This window comes from Triplophysa rosa, linkage group LG6 (assembly GCF_024868665.1).
Source record: "Triplophysa rosa linkage group LG6, Trosa_1v2, whole genome shotgun sequence".
Taxonomy (NCBI): Eukaryota; Metazoa; Chordata; class Actinopteri; order Cypriniformes; family Nemacheilidae; genus Triplophysa; species Triplophysa rosa.
In genome coordinates, this window is record NC_079895.1 from 27,805,826 (window position 1) to 27,820,815 (window position 14,990).

The 14,990-nt window shown below is 39.4% G+C and overlaps 1 protein-coding gene and 1 long non-coding RNA gene across 2 annotated transcripts; both read left to right on the forward strand.

Moving 5' to 3' along the window:
- Window positions 1–4,256: 4,256 nt before the first annotated feature.
- crfb2 (cytokine receptor family member b2) lies at window positions 4,257–11,329 on the forward strand. Its single transcript, XM_057336981.1, has 7 exons — window positions 4,257–4,512; window positions 5,075–5,207; window positions 7,115–7,290; window positions 8,467–8,615; window positions 9,138–9,288; window positions 9,657–9,784; window positions 10,223–11,329. The coding sequence occupies exons 1-7, from the start codon at window positions 4,464–4,466 to the stop codon at window positions 10,775–10,777; spliced, it is 1,341 nt and encodes a 446-aa protein (XP_057192964.1). The 5' UTR covers window positions 4,257–4,463; the 3' UTR covers window positions 10,778–11,329.
- Window positions 11,330–12,714: 1,385 nt separating this feature from the next.
- On the forward strand, window positions 12,715–13,269 carry LOC130555306 (uncharacterized). Its single transcript, XR_008963110.1, has 3 exons — window positions 12,715–12,829; window positions 12,921–13,003; window positions 13,097–13,269. It is a non-coding gene; the product is annotated as an uncharacterized LOC130555306 (long non-coding RNA).
- The last annotated feature ends 1,721 nt before the right edge of the window (window positions 13,270–14,990 follow it).

Genomic DNA, 14,990 nt, shown 5'->3' on the forward strand with positions numbered 1-14,990 from the left:
TGATTGAATGAATCAAGGCATCGAGAATGTGACGGATAAATGCGTTGGGTTTCTGTTCTCTAGAAAGAGTCGAGCTGAAGCCAAACGAAACTTAGCCGTATCCTTCCTGGATGCCTTGTCATAGTTGTGTACATATTACACACGCACACACACACACGCACGCACGCACACACACAAAAGCAGGAGTAATGAAGCTTACATACTTCAAATATGTTTGAACGGTTACAAGCTTAATAGAAATTAAATAAATAATATTTGCGTTCGTGAATAACTTGCGCGCGCACACACGATCCTTTTCACTCTTTATCACTGACTGAACAGAAATAAACACAAAAAACTTGATATCTTATTCATTTTAATAATATATTTGATAAAATTATATATAAAATCTTTTGTGTGTCACTGTGGTTAGAGCATGGCGCTTTAGCAACAAGGGCACTGGTTCGATCCCAGGGGGTTGCCTTAGGCTACTCATAAACCAGGGATGGATTACTGACCGGGCCGATGGGGCCAGTGCCCAGGGTCCCTTGACCACCATAAGCCCGAGGGGGCTTCAAGGCTGCGCCATCCAGTTTGGTACAGAGAACCCAACAACAATGAAAACAAATGTTTATCTATGTTAATATGTGGGTCCCATAGCCTATAAAAAAATGAAAAGATTAACAAATCATGGCAAGTATGTTTTTATGTTACTTTAACTTATTAAATTAAATTTAACTTATTAAAAATGAACTTATTAATTAAATTACAGCACATTTAAATTGCATTTTCTGAATCTTTTGCTTGATGATTTAATGTTTACAGACATGTCACAGGGGTATCTCATGGTGAGAATTTTTTATTTATTTATGTGATGCATTAAATATGTGTATGTTTGACAGTTATTTAAAGACATGTTTCATTCGCCTTAATTTGGTCCATTGTTGATTTTTCGCTGTGTAGCTAATTTTAGACTTCTATAAACCCTGTACATATTATTTTTAGCATAGCGCAGGCATTTGACGTAGAGCGAGAACGGTTTTAATATTCATTATCATCTTAACTTTCACTTTCTATAACTGTGAATGGGCAGCTAAGGGAAAGAACGGAAAAATTGTGAGGGGGGCCCTTGGAGGTAACAGGCCCTGGGGCCCCTTGAAGTCATAATCCGTCCCTGTCATAAACAACACAATGTAAGTCGCTTTGGATAAAAGCTGCCAAATGCGTAAATGTAAATGTTTTAGAAAAGTTGCTGGACATATTTTGGTCATTTATATTTGTTTCTTTTTTATCGTAGTAAAACTGTAGTATCTGAAATAATTTGGTTGAATCTACAGTTACCATGAAGTGAAGTGAAAAGTGACCTATTAGTCAGATATGGTGACCCATACCCAAAATGTGACCTCTGCATTTAACCCATCCAGAGAGTAGTGAACACACGCACAGCAAGTGGTGACCACACGTACACCCGGAGCACTGGGCAGCTATCACTGCAGCGCCCGGGGAGCAAGCGGGGGTCAGGTGCCTTGCTCAAGGGTGCCTCAGTCGTTACCCGCCGGCCCTGGGAATCGAACTGGCAACCTTCTGGTCACGAGTCCGACTCTCTAACCATTAGACCACGACTTTACCATGTTGAAGTGTACTGTGTGAACTGCTTTCTTTTATTTGTTACCTTCAGCATATGGTTTTACTACTGGTAATGCGCAAGCATATAGTATGCTCTCGCGATACTGTGACGTCATAGGTCGATCAGTCTGCGCAGCGTCGCATGAATGCATCCAATGTAATCTGCGCTGTCTTGGTTCTGTTTTAGCTCCTCCTCCTCTTTAGGACGCGAGGACAGAAGAATCAACTTAAAGTGGCACATCCTCGTTTTATATACATCGATAATCATTTTTTGGGTAATTGTGTTCATACTGCATTTTTATTATTTGTGAGACTTTTATGAGTGATGACGTTTAATGTCTCTGACAACTTCTGTAGTCCCAGGTAGCAACTTGTTAGCAACTACCTTTTTGAAGACCGGTTAGGCCTGAAGCTTTCTAAAATTATTACTTGCCCTGAGGTATTGAGGTAGCCTATCGTATGTGTGTTTTATGTCATAGAACAAAATGTCAGCTTATGTTAACCATGCAGACCTTATTTCAGAAGGATCAACCATTTCTAGAAACATCTCACTCAACTCAACTTTATTTATATAGCGCTTTTACAATTTTCATTGTTACAAAGCAGCTGTACATGAGACATATTGACTATAAGCAAAACAATTAAAGTTGTACCTGCAAAAACAAGAAAAAGGTGAAAACACAGAAGACAGACATACCCACATACAAAACACTCCACACACACAATATGCACACGTACTAACACACATAGACATAGACACACACACACGGACGCGCACGCACACACACACACACACACACCGTACACAGACAAGTACGCACACACACACACACACACACACACGCTCAGTGAGAGCACACATTTAGGATAAAGGAGAGAGAAGCACAGGTCAAATATAACAGACTATAAATTCCTATATGCAATATTAATTAAGTAAAACTTTAAAATTCTAAAGCAGCCCCCCCGGTCAGGCAGATAGTGCAAAAACAGTATGCAAACGGTGGCGAGGAACCCAAAACTCTAATCGAGAAAAAAAAACCTCAGGAGAACCCAGGCCCAACCAGGGGATTCCAGTTCCCCTCTGGCAAAAGCTGCTGCCTCTGCACAAGCTCCAGAGAACTTGCACAACAAGGCTAAATAAAATAAATAAACTTATCTAATAAAGTAAATTATAGTTTAAGATTATCATTAATAATCTAATAGCATTTGAAATTTTGTGGTGAAGACATGTCAGGTGACCTATCCAGCTCTATCATCTCAGCTCTTGTCAGGTCGCCGCTTCCCATTCTCTGCTCTGTACATGAAATCACACCTTGAATCATAAATGATTGGCCAGCACAGGGATGATTCAACACTCGCTGTTTATAGCAAAATATCACAATGTTGAAAACGTGTGACCTGAAGAACAGACAAATCGGCCCTAGCAAATTACGTAAGTAAACCAAACAAGGTGGTTTAACAAAACGTGAGAATTTACCATTAACGATATGTCAGTATTTCTGAAGGATGCCTTCAATTCCTTTTGGTTAAAATAATGAATTAAGTGTTTTTAACATTTAAGTCTCTTAATAAAACAGTCTTGTTTCGAAATATCACTGAAATGCTGCCGATTGAATCTACTCCTCTTTGTAAGATGTCAGAACCAGCTCGAGATCTCGATGTTGAACTCATCTACTACATGAATGTGGCTAAACTGAGATCTGTAAAGAACGCGGAAGAAGTGGAATGAATCAAATGACTTTAATCTGGTTGCACCACTTTTTCTCAGAAGTCAACTCCAAAGTCTCAGAAGTCAACTCAACGAGCGAGCAAGTGTTGAGCAGTTGCGAGAGCATAGAGAGAATCGTGCGCGCGCTCGTCAAAACCTCTGCTCGCGGACTGAGTTTTTGCTCCGGAGCAGAAATGCGCCCGCGCCAGGATTCTTTTCCGCAGGCGGATACTGTTCTGCTCGCTCGCGGAGTTTAAATGCGCCCTCGCGGAGCAGCTTTCCGCGCGTGGTTATCATTATGCGCGTTTGCATCGCGCGTGCGCGCGCGGATTCCATGCGCGTGACTTTAGGGTCCATTTAAACTCCATACCATAGGTTATTCTNCTGATATTATTAGAGCGCGACAGCGCCACCCGCGTTTCAGTGTTGTATTGTCACTGATGTATTTTTAAACAGCAAACGGGCCACATTAATATAATAACCAGAATTTGCTGGAGAGGGCCTGATTAAAAGTCGTGTAATTGACACACGTGTTCTAGGGGGATTTTTGACAAATGATCTGCTGTTGCACAAAAAACATTCTTTTTTTATAATGCATTACACATGATGCATAACAAAACTGAACATGTTTGATATCGTGCCCACCATTTTTAGAGGATTAGTCAGAAAATGTTTAAACTTCGGTTTAAACATTTTCTGATTAATCGATGTTGGGCTTCTACTTTATTTGTTTTTCAGGCTAAATGATGTAAGTTTAAAGTGTTTGGACAATCTGGTATTTAAACGGTTGTCGGGGTTTGTTGTATTCCAGCGGGTTAAAGTATAAAAGAATGCGCATGTAAACGCAGCCAGCGACACGACTGTGATTTAAATACGATATGAGTCTATTAAAGGGATCGCGCGCCACCTGCAGGAAAGTCAAGTTAAACAACCAACCGCCGGAAACCGGAAGACAAAGCAACAGAAAGTAAAAGTATGTGAACAACATTGATATAATGCATCAACGAAAATCAAAGTGAAGAAAGAGTCAAACTCGACGATCGGACGTGTGAGATTCATGTGTGGAAGATCATCAGAAGAGTAAATGAGAAGATTCGCTGAGGAGACATGAGGAGATTTAACGCGTGTTTACTGTCAATCGTCATATATAATGTGTGTAATGACAGAGATATTCATCTTCATCTCTCTCATTCACACGGGTGAGTATCACATTATATTTACACGAGATGCTCCCATTAGCTAGAAACAAATGAAGAAATAGAAAACAAGTGTTGTTTACTGACGTTAGGCTGTCAAACATGTAAAGTGACTGAAATACAACATGATTATCATCATATAAGTTAGTACTTACACAGTTTTCTAAATAATTCTATAGTATTTACTATAGGAAAGTAAACTGCTGTAGCATAGTAGACTATAGCAATTATACTGTTGTATAGTAAGTAGTGTAGTATGCTGTACTATTTTGTTCCTGTGAGTATGTACACTTTAACACTTACATTTGTCACAATGAAGAACTGTTGAATTGAACCTCAACCTCACTGACGACTGGAGATTTGTAATATGTTAATGAATGGATTTTGTTAGAAAAGAACTAATAACAATTCTGTTGACACCAATAAGAATCCAGTGCTTCAGTATAGATTGTGATGTGTATATTATAAAACAATTATTAAAACTTACATTTATTCTGCTGCCAGGACTCAAAGACAAGATTAGAGAGAGAGAGATAATGTGTGATCATTTTTCTGTTTCTCTCAGGCTTATGTATGGACATCCCCGCTCCTGTAAATCTGAGCATATCCTCTGAATATTTAGTTCACTTATTGTCCTGGAGTTTGGCACCAGGCACCCCTGCTGGTGTTCACTACACAGTCAGCATGCGCTCACTCAGGTATGACACATACTCACTGAAATATACAGTGCTGGTCATGTAATTAGAATATCATCAAAAAGTTGCTTGTGGAATTAGTGAAATAAATCAACCTTTTGATGATATTCTAATTATATGACCAGCACCTGTATTTGCTGAAAACACATGTGGGTTAAAAGTGCTGTGTGTCATTTTTAGCGGCATCTAGTGGTGAGATTGCGAACTGCAACCAACCGCTCACTCCACCACTCTTCACTATAGAGGCTAAAGCGTTATTTATGGTCGTGCGTAGGACCTACGGCGCAGGCTGTGCGTAGTCTGGCGTGCACCTCTCCAAAAATGTAACAACGCGTCAACTCTATGCGGACCACAAGCGCTGTGATTGGTCTGTTTGAACCCTCCATCAGGTCAAAAAACTCAGCGATAGCGTTATGTTTACCCAAGCGCATTTCCGAATGAATTGTGCATGTAAATGATTTGTTCTTCTGTATTTAACATCTCAAGCTGCACGGATCAAACCAAAAACAGACATTCTGGCACAGAACGCACATTTCAGCGTGGAATAACGGGCTATTGCGTTGTTTATTGGACAAACCAATATATGAACTTAGCATGTTTCCTAGATGTCTACGAACATATTAAGGTATTGTTTTGATTTAATAGAGTCAAATGATTACATGCCGCACCTTTAAGAGAGGATTAGATGTCGTCACGTTTTCGCTTCTTTCCCGAAAGAGAGAATGTATTATGAAGTGCATTCTGTAGAGCAGTTTGTCTGTTTAGGGCTGCTGTAGAAACAACATGACGAAGGCCATGCAAGGTGTATGAAGAAATAACTCATTCTAAGATAAGAAAAACATCACGCTTCATTGTGTAAGGTCTTCATACACCTCTGAAGACATATTAATGTATATTATATTGCATTTCTGTCGATAGATCCTCCAAAAAATGACACACTGGACCTTTAACACAAGAAACACTTGTTTGTAAAGAACGGCGGCATAAGAAAAATAGGCTGTAACCATACGTATGTACTGTGAAGTTTTTTGTATTTTTAGTTGTATTTATTTATAAATTTAGATTATTTTGCCATCTTTTTAACCCCATTGTGTGAGCTGCCACCACGTAATATTTGACTGCTTTTCTTATTCTTGTGCTTTTACTGTTCTCTCTTAGGGCCACTCTCCTATACGTTAAGGTTTATATTTAGTTTTTATTCACTTACATACAGTATAAAAGATCCCATTAAACCTTAAATGTTGTCAATTCTTTATCACTTTTTCATAATGTTTTTTGTCATAAATACAATGTTTTAATTTCAGTTCTATTTTTAAAAGTTCCTTCACAATATTGTAATCTATTGTAATTGTGAACCCGATGTTGTGAATTGTATCAAATCATGAGTGTATTGTGACACGTCCAGTGAGGTTATAATCTCTGAGCGGGATCTTTAACCTCCGGCTGCACGTGTAAGTCTCAGGATGTCATCAAAGGATGTTTCTCATTTGACCTGTTTGTCTCTTAGCTTTATTTCACTTGGTATGGAATCAGTGTTCTGGCCTTCTCATTTAATGTACAAAAAAAGCTCAAATATATTTGCAGTATGTAGCTGTGATCATGAAAGGCATTGTGCACAATATCTGGTTATTATATCAAAATGGTTCCCGTGAACTTTGTGAGCTACGGGATGGTGATCAACAAGAGCAAACATTAAGCATAACTTAGACTGAAATAATGTGGACCATAGCAAAACATCATTCATGATTCAGTGTTGAGTAATTGTGTCCTGTACATTGTGTTTATCAATTTTTTTTGGTTGAATATTGTACTTCAAACTAAGTAGAGTACTGCATCTCAACTGAAATCTTTCAGTGGTCCTTTTTTATCGTCTGTATGACGGAATGAATTTGTGTGTTTGTGTATTTCAGCAGTAGCAATGTGATGCTGGTGAAGGGTTGTGAGAAGGTGACGTCTCCTCTGCAGTGTAATCTTACAGAAGCGTTCTCTGACCCGTTTGAAACCTATTACACCAGCGTATCTGCTGTCCTGAGGAAGCGCACGTCACCCCCGGCTCACTGCAGCCCCTTCAAACCCGTCGTGAACAGTAAGAGACACTCACAGAATGAGCTCTTGTGTTTCTCTACAACAGTCTACACTACGTAAACGCATGACAGGAGACGTTAACAGCCAGACAAGAAAAATCAGACATGTCACGTTTTTGTATTGTGTTGCGTTTCTTTTACCTTTTTGCATGTTGAACATACATATTTCTATAGTTTTACAGTAAATACATATTATTACAGACAGTAGAGACGCAAGAAAAAGAATAGTATATAGAAAATGTTTTTTTTCAGCATATTAGCGATACTAACTGAAAAAATAATGTTCTATAACATTATAATCAGTTTGTAAATAGAAAAAAAACTGATGTCACTTTAAAATGTGATTTATTAAAAATGAAATTTTACAAAACAAGATGATGAAAATTCCTCATCAGAATAAATGCACGCTGACAGATCAGTGTATGAGCGGGGAATGAGTCGCGTCTGAGACGGGTAGTTTGAGAGCAGGTTGAACAGAGCACAAGCAATAATTCCGTATGTACAACATCTACACTCTAAAGACACAATACACACTCTTGGAAATGGACTTGTCTCTCGTCTGGACACGTTTATAGAAAAAGAGATTCATGAGAGTTGGACAGTTTTCAACATTATATTATCCTTCCCGTGAATTCCCATGAGTCCACTTTAAAATAGATCCACAAACACTCCAGAAGACTGAACGTTCTAGCTCAAATCAACCTTAAAAAGTGACTTACTGTACGACGAGCATGTGATCAGACACATTTATCTGGACACACGAGGACTGTTTAGCACTCGAAAGAAACTGGAAGTATTTGACACGAGATGAAATCCATCATGAATGATAGTTCTCTACCCGCACACGTTCAGGCTATTCACACATTTACCTCAGCAAGACAAGAGACGTGATGTGTGTTTCTGGATTAAAGAGAATCTTCAGAGAATACTGTGAAAACAGATGAAATCTCATGCATGTTGATGTTGCTGGTTATGAAGATACTTTATAAAGACACATCATGATCTTTTCATGTTGATCTTCGGACATACTGTACTTTAAAAACAATTCTGTTTATTTTTATTTGTGAATGACTCTTTAGAGGAAACATTAAGCATTACATTTTGTCTGACATGTATTTTCATCATCATGTTAGTGTGCACTGAATCCATTTGGTTTTAACACTAATGTTCTCCTGAAGGCACGCTGGAGTCTCCGCTGGTGTCTGTCAGCGTCTTGAACACATCTCTGCGTGTGAGCCTCCGATCACCTTCTCCTGGTCTTCATGGCATCTATAACTCCTTCAGCTTTATCTATAGACTCGCCATCACCATTGAGGATGGACCTGAGGTACACACTACGGACACCCTCGGAGAATACAGCAATAAAGAAAAACAACGCTGTCATTGTGGACGTACACCGCTTGCACTTCTTCACTGAGCGCACGTGTGTTTTTCAGCCGTTTGCAATGAAAGCGCTGTGTTTCTTAAAATGCCAACAGCTGACACTGAACGTCTTTAACACACACCGTCTGTTCAGTGTTTCTGTCCTGTTCAGCTTTACAGTTAGTATATTCCTCAGACTTCCAATCACAGTGCAGGAGGGGCGGGACAAATACAACACTGACCAACCGTCACCTCCTTCTTTTACAACAAATGCAAACGAAGTGAATATTGCAGCACAGAACATGAAACAACAACAGTTTGCTGACAGACATGAAATGTTGATAAATAAAAACATGTGAGAATAACAGACATACCCTAAGAGCTTCTGTGGACCGATGACAGGGTTTCTCTGGACTGTCAGATGTACAGAGAGTGTTCCGTCATTGCCTCTGTAAGAGTCGATATGGTCTTGTGTTTGTTTACTCAGTTTCATCAGGAAGTCAAGGGCTTACGGAACCTGACTGTGAACGACCTGACGCCCGGCCGCAGATACTGTGTGAACGTCAGCATCATTAATCACAAATACTCCAGCAGACCTGCGGTGTGTGTGTCCATTCCTAAAACTGACAACATCTCAGGTATCAAACCCATCACATCAGCTGTGTTCCTCACTCAAACACGCTCACAGACACGGCTTGGCTTGAGCCAGGACTATGGCTTAGCTGAATGAAGATGCTGATGTCGCTTTTACAAAAATGCCTTAGAAGAATACATTACTGGTGTGCATCTCCAGACAAAACAATGGCACTGATATGTTTAAGATATTTCTGGGCAAGTTATATTCCGTTTGGACAGGTCACGCGTTCATTTTAGTCTGGGACTAGCCTTAAGCCCTGTCTGTGAACGCGAGCCTCAGATAAGACATCAATGATCTCCTCCCTGTATAAGCATCAGTCATTCATGAACGTGAGGATGATAATGATGATGATGATGTGTTGATGAGCAGTTACAGATGTACTGATGGCTCTGGGTCTCTGTCTGCCGATGGTGCTGATGGTGCCGATAGTCATGTGGGTCACTCCAAGATTTCTCTCTCACTTCCTGTTTAAAAAAGTAGATCTGCCTGAAGTTCTGGTAAGTGTGTCATGTGCACACACACACAGAAGAACATGAAAATTAATAAAAACCTCAATACACATGAATATATTTGTGTATGTGTTAATCTTATGCTAAAAATTCTGCCCTGTTACAAAAATGCATCCATCTTCCATTTAAAAACCATGTGAAAAATTCAGTGGTTTTCTCAGATTGACGGATTTTAAAGAATAAAATATGTGTGTTAATAGATTCAGTGTTAAAAACAGGAAAAACGTTTAGATTAGTTATTTGTTCTCCTTTAACAAACCAGCAACAATATGAAGATGTTCCTTCTGGAAGGTTAGTTTGGACAACAGTTTGCTGGAACAAAAGTGATGGATTTAAATGACTTGATGTATGCTAGTGATGATGGTGTCCCAATATATCGATAAATCAGTGTACAGAACTGTAAAACCCCATTGTGTTCTTCTGCAGAAGTCTTTTAAGAATCATCATCAAGTCTACCGGGTTCTGCTCATCCCCTCTGAATCCATCAGCACGCTGACAGAGGACACAGACGCTCTCCAGAAGATGAAGATGAACACGGATGAACATGAAGAGACAGATGGAGATGCTGAAGAGGACGGCGTGATGTACGAGAGACTAGCCACACAACATCTTCCAGCTCCAGACACGTGCTGGTCTTCTGCTCTTGTGTCCGAATCATCCCCCGTGAAGCCGAGTTCAGGGGTCCACGAGTCCTCGGCGGATGTCCAGAGCTCCGGCTGTAGTGGCTCTGAGGGAGACGGTGTCAGTGATTCTCATCATCTCCTCGCAGAAACACGAGCGCTGATCAAGTGTGTGGACGAGCCCAACGGAGCTGCGCTGGAGGAGGAAGATGTCAATCTGTGTTCAGTCATGTTACATCACGACAGTACACATGACTTTGAGCTCATCGCCGACTCGTTTGACACGCCTGTCAACATGCACATGTCTGACTGTGAGCAGGAGAGCGAGGAGGAATATTCGGAGTACTTGAGTCGATCCTAGCGCTTTTAGTTGAATAGAAATGCTGGGGGGTGATTTGATTTGATTTTTGTATCAAGTTCAAGCATTAAACGCGCTCTTCGCTGTATTATAAACGTAGTGACAGTATCTGATATTAAGCTGTTGTGTGGGTGCTGTCTCACCTCTGTTACAGTTGTTACGGTGAAAACAGGCAGTTTATTGACATTTTGTTTAGCCAATGAAAGATGACTTTGACTGATTTCCTTCTGTGAAACATTTCTTTTAGCCACAGTAAATGTGATGTTGCGACAGGCCTAGAGTTTTTTAAGCCGTTTGTTTGTTCCAGGTTATGTTCATGAGTGTTGTGTGGATGTGTTGTTACTGACAGTGGCGCATCTGACTGAGTTCAGATCAAACCAACAGTGTTTCTACAGACACAGCGTACGTGTGTGTTTCTGAACGCCATTTATGAATCAATGGACATTTCAACCTCACTGTAAAGATTTCATTCATGAAAATATTTCTGAATTAAATAAAGTTCGATGTAGAACAGATTCTATAAATGAATGACTGGAATTCTGTTATTCACCCTCATGCCGTCACAGGTGTCTATGATGTCTTCGTTTCTTCAGTCTGCATGCGTTGTAAGGGGCTTACCCAGCTAACACATGTAATTTATTGGTGATTTTTGGTAATTTCATGACTTACCAGCTGGCACGTCCCAGGCATGTAATTTCATTACCATTAAATTACCAATTCATGACGTCGCCTGCACAAACTCCTGGCGTTACAAGATAACCAAGGACGGTCCAGTTCAGGGCTGTAGTCAAGTCCACCTTTGTCGAGTCCAAGACAAGACCAGGACTAGTCAAGACCGAGTCTAAAGAGGTTCAAGTCCAAAGAGGTTTGAGTCCAAGTCAAGACCGAGTCCAAATGTGACGGCCCAGACAGAGACAGAATAAAGAATCAAGACCACTTACTTTATTTGTAATGATCAAAAAGTGGATCAAATTAGGTCATTTTATATTTATATACTAAAGGTATAGAAATTTCACCAAAGTCACATAAAGCCGAAGTGCAACTTCAGATTTTCAGTCTTTTTATTGTAGTGTAACAATCACATGGAAAATGTTCCCATTCTCAGCTTGTTGACTTGTCAGTGATAACTTCATTGAATCAACATCACTTTTGCAACTGCAATTAACATTGAAAGAATGTAGAAGATTCAACAAACGTATTAACAAAATTATTGTGATCAGTATTTTCTTTAGTTGGGTTCTTGATTCATGTGTTTTAACGTTAGGTTTTCATTGTCTGTTATAATAGTGTGCTGTAATACAATTGTTGAGGCACAGTATCACAGTATGGCACAGTATCTTAGTGTTGTGAACCGGAACACTCAAATCATCAAGTCATTTAGTATCATTTCCTTTAATATTATTTGTCATCTTTTTTTACAGCTTGACACCCATCACTAAAAGTAACCTACTCCAAGAGGAAAGAGAATTAACTAAATGAAAGTCAAGAGTCCAACTTAAGCAAACATATATGCTTCATCAATGGTTTTGTTTGGAAGGAGAAAATATCATCGGACTCAGTCAAGACCAACTAGAACATGTGGCGAGTCCAATGACTAAGTCCGAGACAAGTCCGAGATACCATCGAATCTGAGACGAGTCCGAGTGCAGATACCAACGAGTCCGAGACAAGTCCGAGTGCAGATACCAACGAGTCCGAGACAAGTCCGAGTGCAGATACCAACGAGTCCGAGACAAGTCCCAGTGCAGATACCAACGAGTCTGAGACAAGTCAGAGTGCAGATACCAACGAGTCTGAGACAAGTCAGAGTGCAGATACCAACGAGTCCGAGACCACAGAAAAACGTCTCGAGTCCGGACTCAAGTACTACAGCACTGGTCCAGTTACGGACTATATTCATACTATTTTGGTAATAACATGAACATACACGGGTAACGTAAGTGGCACGTTGCGGGCACGTAATGTCATTACCAATAAAAAAACTTTGTGCGCTCAAGTTCAGAACAGCGCGTGCACAGCTGAGCTGTTAACAGGAGGACCGACAGTTTCTCCGAAGTAAGAGTAAGACATGTTTTAATTTAAAAATTGTCGTTTAATACTTGTGAAAAACGAATTTAAACAGATGTTTTAACTTATATTCTGACAGAATGACGTCTGACAGCAGTGACAACGCTTTTGTGAAGGGCTTCTGTACTGACAGGAATCTGACAGGAAATTTCGTTTTATCAGGTAGACGTTTATATTCTTATTGACCAGCACACACAATCATGTCAGTAACTCATGGAAAACTGAGCTTTTCATCATATTTCTGTGATTTTTCAGTGTTATTCTCTCTCGTCACCCACAGCAGTCACTGAAGCCCTTCATAAGAAATCTAAAGTCTTTCTCCTATAAAAGCTGAGGTAACAAACACAGTATGAGCTGAATCCTCAAGTGCTCAGTAATGTGCTTCTGGATCTCCTTCCACCTTTTTAGTTGATAAAAGTGTCCTTTGAAGTGAAACAGTAAACTTTTCTTTTAATAAATATTTTAATAAATATGCTCAGTGTGAAGTCTAAACTTCTAGTTTAGATGTTTTTAACTCTGAAAGTATACTTGTTAAGTTTTGTTCTTTAAATCACACAGAGAATTCATTTTCACATATCGCTGCTGTCCTTCTGAGACCTTAAATATCTCAATATTTTTTTTGCCATAAATTGTTATTATTATTATTAGTAGTCAGACTTTATGTTTGTCACTGGATGGCTTTTGCAAATATCTAACCCAGACAAAGTATTAAAAAGTGCTTTGACAACAGAGTATTTAGTCATTTATTAAAAAACTGGATGAGTAACAACTTTTTATTACTTGCTTATTACCTATAAAGCCCTACATGGTTTAGCTCCTCAGTACTTGAATGAACTCCTCTTGTATTACAGTCCTTCACGTGCATTACGCTCTCAGGCGTCCTGTCAGTTGGTAATACCTAGAATTTCAAAATCAAGTGCAGGTGGTAGATCCTTTTCCTATCTAGCGCCTAAACTTTGGAATAGTCTTCCCTGCACTGTCCGGGAGGCAGACACACTCTGTCAGTTTAAATCTAGACTAAAGACGCATCTTTTTAATCTTGCATACACTACTCTTCCATAATATAAATCTTCAGAGGGTTTAGGCTGCATTAGTTAGATCAACCGGAACCAAAAACACAACTGATGTACTTGTTGCATCAAAGAGTACAGAACAGTACTCTACTCTCAGCCAGTCTTGTCTCATTGTTCCAAGGTTACCACAGCGAGCAGGATGCAGTTCATGGCCTGACCTGATGGTAGAGCGGAGAATGGGAAGTGGGGACCTGACAAGAGCTGAGATGATAGAGCTGGATAAAGAAGGACGCGGTCTCTTGACATGTCTTCACCACAAAATTTCAAATGCTATTAGATTATTAATGATAATCTTAAACTATAATTTATTTTATTATTAAGTTTATTTATTTTATTTAGCCTTGTTGTGCAAGCTCTCTGGAGCTTGTGCAGAGGCAGCAGCTTTTGCCAGAGGGGAACTGGAATCCCCTGGTTGGGCCTGGGTTCTCCTGAGGTTTTTTTTCTCGATTAGAGTTTTGGGTTCCTCGCCACCGTTTGCATACTGTTTTTGCACTATCTGCCTGGCCGGGGGGCTGCTTTAGAATTTTAAAGTTTTACTTAATTAATATTGCATATAGGAATTTATAGTCTGTTATATTTGACCTGTGCTTCTCTCTCCTTTATCTTAAATGTGTGCTCTCACTGAGCGTGTGTGTGTGTGCGTGCGTGCGTGTGTGTGTCTGTGTGTTAGTACGTGTGCATATTGTGTGTTTTGTATGTGGGTATGTCTGCTGTGTTTTCACCTTTTTCTTGTTTTTACAGGTACAACTTTAATTGGTTTGCTTATAGTCAATATGTCTCATGTAACAATGAAAATTGTAAAAAGCGCAATATAAATAAAGTTGAGTTGAGTTATAAAGTGCAGTGTTTATTCCAACAGTGAATTTGGACATCTGAGGTTTTGGAAGGACAGCAACACCATTATATTTCATTTATTTTAATATGTTATATATTTTTTATTATATACAATTGTATTATATATTATTTTTGCACTTTAAGTACACAGTTGTGTCATTGAAATATAGCTGTAGTGTACTTGAAATAGATTTGAAGTAAATGTTTATGATCAGTGTGTGTATAAAGAAGATCAGCTCTAG